The 7,789-nt window shown below is 38.6% G+C and overlaps 1 protein-coding gene across 1 annotated transcript in view; it reads right to left on the bottom strand.

Moving 5' to 3' along the window:
• LOC109534248 overlaps positions 1-6,420 on the bottom strand; it is a 14,061-nt gene extending 7,641 nt beyond the window's left edge. Inside the window, exon 1 of the mRNA XM_019899843.2 lies at positions 6,216-6,420. Within this exon, the coding sequence (XP_019755402.2) occupies positions 6,216-6,317 (102 nt within the window). The 5' untranslated portion in view covers positions 6,318-6,420. The remainder of the gene's footprint in view (positions 1-6,215) is intronic.
• Positions 6,421-7,789: the final 1,369 nt, after the last annotated feature.

The raw sequence follows: 7,789 nt of genomic DNA, 5'->3' as shown, positions 1-7,789 counted from the left end.
CAGTTAAACGTAGAACATCTCAAAAGTGCAGTTAAACTCGAAAAAAGTCGAATTTTTGCCAGTTTAGAAAATTTCAGTCGAAAAATGCATACTTTCACTTACCAACTGCACTCTGTCGGGCAAAAGTGTATATTTCCCATCCCAACGTCGGTAGCGACTCAAAATGTTTGAGGTATTTAGAAGAGAGTTAAACGAAAAACATCTCAAAAGCGCAGTTAAGCTCGATCCAAGTAGAATTTTTGCCAGTTTAGAAAATTTCAGTCGAAAAATGCATACTTTTACTCAACTTCAATCTGTCGGGCAAAAGTGTATATTTCCCATCCCAACGTCGGTAGCGACTCAAAATTTTTGAGGTATTTAGTAGACAGTTAAACGTAAAACATCTCAAAAGCGCAGTTAAGCTCGATCCAAGTAGAATTTTTGCGAGTTTAGAAAATTTCAGTCCAAAAATGCATACTTTTACTCAACTGCACACTGTTGGGCAAAAGTGTATATTTCTCAATCTAAAGTCGGTAGCGACTCAAAATGTTTGAGGTATTTAGAAGACAGTTAAACTTAAAACATCTCAAAAGCGCAGTTCAGCTCAATCGAAGTGGAATTTTTGCCAGTCAAATCGCTGCAATAACCGGGGGTTTCAGCATTTGAAGGCTCTAAAATTTGAATTCGAAGAGCAGAATTGGTTCAAATCGCTCTAAAATCGAAGATATTTTCTTTTTTTAGACGGAGGAAGCTTGGCTCTATTCGCTCTGCAAGGGTTGGTTGTCTTTCGCTTTTCCTCAATTTTTGGCAATTGTTTGAAATTTGAAACATGCAAGTGCTCTATGAGTTCATCATTTTCAGAAGAGGTTTTTCAAAAATTGATCTCTCTCCATCCTTTCCGTCCTTCAATGACTTCCTTTAGCACCAGTTAACAGAGAAAATGTTCTCCTATTGACCCTGAAGTGGTGATTTATTCTTGTTGGGAAATTTTAAAGTTTAGGGCTTCAAAATGCAGTTAGGCTTCCAGGTCGTTTAGAAAATATTTTTCAAAAAGTTTCCGCTAAAAACCAACTTGCGCTAAAGGGCCCCTTTTAGAACTATTCAGTAGCGGAAGGTCCGCTATGGAATACTACTTTTCAGCTACTTTTTCTCAATTTTTGGCAATCAATCTACTTCTTTCGGGAGCGAATATACCTCTGAAGACCTAAGCGGCGTGTGGTTGTGAAACGGCAGGAGGAAACTCGTTTCCACGATGAGTTAAAATGCCGAAAAACCACTGTTTTCACGTTCTTCTTCGGCGACTCAATGAAAGTTGCGAAGAGTCAGATGAATTTTTGATGAATATTTTAGCTAGACTCAATGGACTCATCATCATGCTAGTCAAATAGTGAAATGCGCCGTTCTCACATAATGATGATATTTACGTAAACATTTAGCATCGAATCGAGCGTTCTTAAACAATGAATGAACTAATGAACTAAATAACGTAAAAGCAAATAAATCGCAATCTTTGGCAAGACTTCTGGCCTGGTAATGCTCGAGTAATTATCGCTCTCATTAACCAGTTACTGATTGCGACTCTTTGCTTGGTCGTTTTTTCGATTAAAGCAAAGCAAAGCAAAGACATTGATAGTAATAAGGAAAACGTCCTTCCTCTTAGATATGAACGTGAACAGCTTCGTTTCTCTTCGAGTTAATCCGCCCTCATTAGCTGAGCGGTTTTAATTAGTAGGAATTTCTATTTCGAGCCGCCTGAGCAAAAATAATGCAGAATAAAATCTGACAAAACCTGGTAATTACACAGTTGCTCAGTGAAACTGATTATTTACTGTCTACGTATATTTCACGGCTTTTGCTCGATTTCTCGAATTTTTCCCACACTAAACCACACACATTTCTTACATGTTTCCTAATCGAAGTGCATTTGGCCTTAAATCCACTGCATTTCATGATCTACTGGCTAATCTACCATTCAATTGTTGCATTAAGGCAAGCCATTTCCCGTTTACCAGATCATATCCGAAGTTTTTTCACTTCCACTCATTTTTCAGCGATTATTTATCAATCATGGCTATATGACTTTCACGAATCTGGCCAATTATGTGGCAAAGAAAACAATAGATTAGAGGCAATTGATCAGTGGCAAAACGCAGTTTTATTTTCTTAGGCAAATGAGAGTTAGGCGGCGAAGATCAGGTTTGTGTGTGCTGAACATTTCTCTTTCAAGTCGGCGTGTAAAAAGAAAGTATTACCACATTACGTCGGCAGGTTCATTGTGAAAATTCCATAATTTCTGACGATGTTACCGCAAATATGCTAATTTCAAGGTGTCGCGGATGCCGGAATGATGATCTTTGGGGAAAGCGAATATTTACATCATCTGCTTTTGCCTAATAATAACAGTTTTCTTTGATTCCCAAACACCTAAACCCAAGGAATTTCGCAGTGATAATCGTGTAAGATTAGAGCACAGCTTTCTTCTTTCGATCAGGTGAATATCAAAGGTTAAGTTCTTTGCCTTTTGACTTTCTCCCAATTCCTTCTTGAGGTGCGGATTCTAGTTCTTCACGCCAAACCATTCTTTGGTTTGCTTCATTCAGCCGTTTAGTCATTCGTTCATATTTGCCAAACTGTGGCCAAAATCAATGTTTCAATCCAATTGGCAATTGATAATCGATTTTTCAAATACACCGTTATTCATAATTTTCGTCAATCGATTACCAATCGATGGTTTCATCAGCGATGTTTATGTTTTTTTAACCGTTCCGAAATGAAGAGATTACGAGTGTTAAGCGAGCGGAAACTGATTAGGGGTTTTTGCATTTTTCGCTCGTTGAAATCACGCGCGGTTTACACAAAAAGTTGATTTTTAGTGACTTTCTAATCACATATCGATTGATTGGATTTTCAGTTGCATAAGTTCGTTATTAGTTCCTTATTCAGTCTGTTAAAAGTGAGATATTTTGAATTTATGCACGATACACTTACACATACTTTTATCGTGATTTTATGCAAAATGCTTGATGGAATTAAGAGGAGCGCCGAAGTATATTTTCACGGTTTGTACAACAAAAGTGCTTCATTGACAAATAATTCAGAGCATTTTGGATCGATTGATGTTTCCTGCTTTATTAAGGCATTTTTAAACTTTTCTCTTCTCAACAATGCCTTGCAAAAAACTGTGTTACAAACCTCCGCATACTAAAAAATACAAATCCAAACTTTCGCTCAAGAAAAACAGTGTTTTGCTAGTCAATGTTAAGAAAAGTAGAAAAATGCCTTAATATAACACATTTTTAAGCTTCACAAACGGAAAAATTGCCGAAAATTTTCGGAAAGTGACACTAAGTCGCACAAAGATTCGCTTCTTTGATAGAACCCACTGTATTCTGTTGAGTGGTGCTTAAAAAGCCATCTTAATAGTCTCACTTTTAAGGTAGAAATTTGCGGAAGTAAAAAAGTGCGGAAAGCCAAATTGAATTTTTACCCAAACTGGAAAACAATTGAACATTTTCATAAATACATACATATTGAGTGCTCCTGGAAGAAAGTCTTCAGACAAACGCGGCTTTGAGGGACACAAATCGTGTCCAAACGGACTGGACAGTAAACTGCACTTTTAAGCTTCAAACTTGAAAAATTGCCAAAAATTGAGAAAATGTGACAGTAATTTGATACCTAAAGGAATAATAGAGCATACCTTCGTCTACCGAAAAGCTCTAAAAGCGGTTCTCTAGCTCATCCTGGTTTGCAGTGACGAATTTTTGAAAAATAGTCTTCCAAAATCCTAAGTCGAATTGGCTTTTCAGCCCCTAAACTGGAAAAAATCCCAAGAATTGAGGAAAAGTGATCGCCCAGGGTGAATTGAAGAAGGTTTTTTTGAAAGAAGAAGGGAAATTTTTGAAAATTTTTTCGCTCATAAAATACGAAGCATTGTTGCCTTACTAAAACCGAGAAAATTGAAAAAATCTGAACATTGTCTAAATTATCAATCAATTTCAGCAGTCGCCTGCTGCCCAAACCCCATGGGCCAAAACAATACAGATTACACACTTTTGTTTCTAGTTTATCTAACAGTCTTATACTGTTATTAAATTATTAAATTGCCGAGTTATGACACAAGATAAAGCTAATAAAACAATTTTTCCCATGCAGGCGGATCGTGCCTTAGCCGGTGCTTACGCAACGTTGTGCACATACATTTCTAAAAGCATCTAATTATAATAAGCAAACAATGCCCACACGTTATGTTTTCCCTGATGGCGTAATGTGGATATTCTTCCGAAAATCCACAGGAATTCTGGACTTGCAAATTGCCAAATCCTGCTACGGATGCGTTCGTGCTGTTGCAGATCTTTCATGCTTGCAAACAGAAACAATGCACTTTGTTGTCGGTTATTATATAAGAGGAAAGTTAACGAAACGTGCAACTTTTGCAAAAAAGTGCTGGTTTTGTTGTTGTCGTTGATCAGACATATTTGAGGCCTTATTCACAGGATTTCCTAAGAAAGCGACCTTCCAAGATTCGTGAGGCTGCAACCGTGCTGACCTCTTTATAATTTATGCAGACATTTGATAATGCATTTTTTTCTCAATTAGCCACCGTGAGTGCAAGCACCGTATAATGTGGTAATTTGCCTAATTGTGTTATTTCTGTGATCGGACTTCGGCCAAAGTCCGATGTATGCGCATTGTTCAGCCACCAAGTTTCCCTTTAAAAGCCGTAAAATTACAGATTTCGGATTATAGGCCGATAAATTGCGCAAAATTGATTCGTTCTTGTCAAGCAACTGGCAATAACTAGAACCAATTGCCGAAATATACCTACAACAATTCACCGCATGTATTTTAATCCAATTGATCTTAGATGTCTTCAGGCTTTTGCTGTTATTGCTTGAAGCCGGGCTTTTCGGCCCGATGTTTCGCACCCACGAGTAGCTACCATCTTCAGAGGTGTGTTTGCACCAGAAGCGACTTGCTCCACACATCAGGGGGTTTCATTCGCTTAAAGCCCGCAAATTTGAGTTTGAAGGCCACTTTGGACTGAGATTCATCCAAATCCATGAGATTTGGTAGATGTTTTGGAAAAAAATATTTCTCAAAATTCTTATTAGCTGAAAGCCGGCTTTTAGGGTCGTTCCACAGAAGAGATTTTGCTCTGTTCATTCTGCAATTATTGCCTTTGGGTCTCTTTTTCTCAAGTTTAGGCGATTTTTAAAAATTTGTCGGGAAACGCTGAGTTGCTGCATCGTTAGATGGGATTTAAAAAAACATTGTCATTCGAAACCAGGACGTTTTGAGTCAGTCACTTTTGTACCGTTCAATAGAGGAAACTGTCCTCTATTCAGCCTGGAAGTCGCAGATTACTCTCACTTTTCCTCAATTTTTGAGATTTCGTTCAGTGTAGGGCTTGAAAATGCAGTTTGGCTTCCAGGGCTTTTTGCAACATTTTTTTTAAAATTCGTCACTAAAAATCTTATTTATTTTAAGCCTTCTTTTTAGTAGCCCTCAATCAAAGAATCGTTGCTTTAGTCATCCCGTGTGCCGATTTCGTTTCGTATTTCCAAAAATCTGGGGATTTTTTCTGTTTGAGTTGAAATTGCAGTTTGGGATTCTTCACTATGGGAAGACATTTTTCAAAAATACGTTACGAAAAAGTGGGACTAACTAGAGAGCTCCGTTTGGTATCGCGTAATAGAGGAAGCTCTGGTCTATTAAAGAAGCGAATGTCGATTTAATATCACTTTTCGCAATTTTTCGGGATTTTTTTAAGTTTCAAGCTAAATATAAGTTTCGCTTTAGGGAAATTTGCAAGAGATTTTCAAAAATTCGTCACTCAAAAAGGGGTTTAGCCGGTGGGTTGTTTTAAGCATCAGTCAATAGAGAAAACTTTGGGCTATTTTTTCTGCAAGTATCGCTCTAGTCGGACTTTTCCTCACTTTTCGGCAATTTTTTAAATTTGAGGCTTGAAAGTTCAGTTGTGGTCAAAACCGTATTTATCTAAAAGAGTTTTTTCAGCACAACTCAATAGAAGAAAATCTGCTCTATTAATACTGCAGGTTCCGATTTACTGTCGCATCTGGTTCAGAGGTTTTGGGCCCAAAGCAAACACATCTCTGAAGATGCAAGTCATCAGTGCTGGCGAAACGTCAGGAAGAGTCGCGTTTCCACGATATACGAGTTTCAATATATACAGAGTGTCGCCGAAAAACGCGGCTTGATTGGCTGATTCTTACCTGCGGCTGTTGTAGCGCTCCATTGAAAAACTGTGCCCCAACAACCCCCAAAACTGTCGATGTGCACAGTAGAAAAAAAGCCGACTTCCGCACTCGCGCCATCTTATTGGCCAAATCAACGCGACAATACTAAAGTGACCAGAAGGTTCCTCTGGCTATTTACGTGCACCTTCCAAAGCCGAAGACAAGTGGAACCCCTCTTTCTCTGGGTGCAGCCGCTGCAAGATCTTCAGCGGCGAGGCGCTGAATTTTTCAGATAAATGCGTTGTTGTCTAGTGATTTTTTGGGCCAAAATGTGTTTTTGCTATCTTCAGAATTAAGGAATGGGGGTGCGAATGCTCTGCTCCGCTGCCCGGAAAGCCGGGCGTTTTTCCCACACTTGCACAGAATAGGAGGGTGCTGGGGAGGAAATTTGGCAGTTTTCGGCAAATACTCAGTGTTTAATCTTCTAAAAACAACACGGGAAAAGTGGTTAAATGTGGCAATAGCCGATGAAAATGAAAGGCGTTTTATGCTAAAGCCGGCTCGATTTCGCTTTCTTCTTCTTCGCAGTTGCATCAATTGGTAAAAGCGATGATGTATCGGTGTTGATTTAAGGTTTTAGCGGATTTAGGTAAACGCGGCCAAGGGCCCACCTCAGATCATTATGATCAATCAAGCAATTATCTAGTTAAATGAAATGTGGGCTTGTTGCCCAATTGGCTCAGCGATGTGAACCGAAGATCGTTTCTGTGAAGATACGGGCAACCAGGGCCGTATCCAGTCTTCTGAAGAAAAAATACAGTCTTCTGTTATCTATGAAATTAGAAAAATGATCGTCGTTTTGTGCAAGGGTGGCGCAAGATTGTTACGAAATTTCATGTTTTCCGTCCCGTTTTGCATGTTTCTCGGAAGCAAAATGAGCATGAACGCTCGTTTTTACATCATTCCAGAGATAACTAAATGGCATTTATTCGAAGTTTCTCAAGAACCATTCGAGCCAGAGAATTCGTTTTGGCATTGTTGGATAGAGAATTGAAAAGTCGATTCAGTCGTAACAACGTGAGTGAGGAAATTCGAGTAGTTTTCACCCAGGAAGCGAAATTTGAATATCACACACTTAGGTTCAAGATTATGCCAAAATTTCATGTTTTCCGGCCCGTTTTTGCTGATTTCTCGGAGGCAAAATGAGCAAGAACGCTTATGTGTACATCATTCTAGACAGAAATAAATGGTCTTTTTAGAAAGTGAACCATCGATAAGGAAATGTTGGCAGTTTTCTCAAAAAATGCCTGAATTCGAGAAGTTTTAGATTTGCTTGATTTTTTTTTGAGTTGCAAAATCCACTTGAACATGACGCTGCTTTTTTCAAAGTTTCTCAAGAACCATTCGAGCCACAGAATTCGTTTTGGCATCCTTGGATAGAGAATTGATTAGTCGATTTAGTCGTAACAACATGAGTGAGGAAATTCGAGTAGTTTGGACCCAGAAAGCAAAATTTGAATATTAAACACTTAGGTTCAAGATTATGCCAAAATTTCATGTTTTCCGTCCCGTTTTTGCTCATATCTCGGAGGCAAAATGAGCAAGAACGC

The sequence above is a fragment of the Dendroctonus ponderosae genome, unplaced genomic scaffold, assembly GCF_020466585.1.
Source record: "Dendroctonus ponderosae isolate FM_Combo_2020 unplaced genomic scaffold, Dpon_F_20191213v2 Dpon_F_20191213_11, whole genome shotgun sequence".
In the NCBI taxonomy this organism is placed as follows: domain Eukaryota; kingdom Metazoa; phylum Arthropoda; class Insecta; order Coleoptera; family Curculionidae; genus Dendroctonus; species Dendroctonus ponderosae.
The sequence above is the reverse complement of the archived record's forward strand: the minus strand, read 5'-3'. Positions and strand labels throughout refer to the sequence as shown.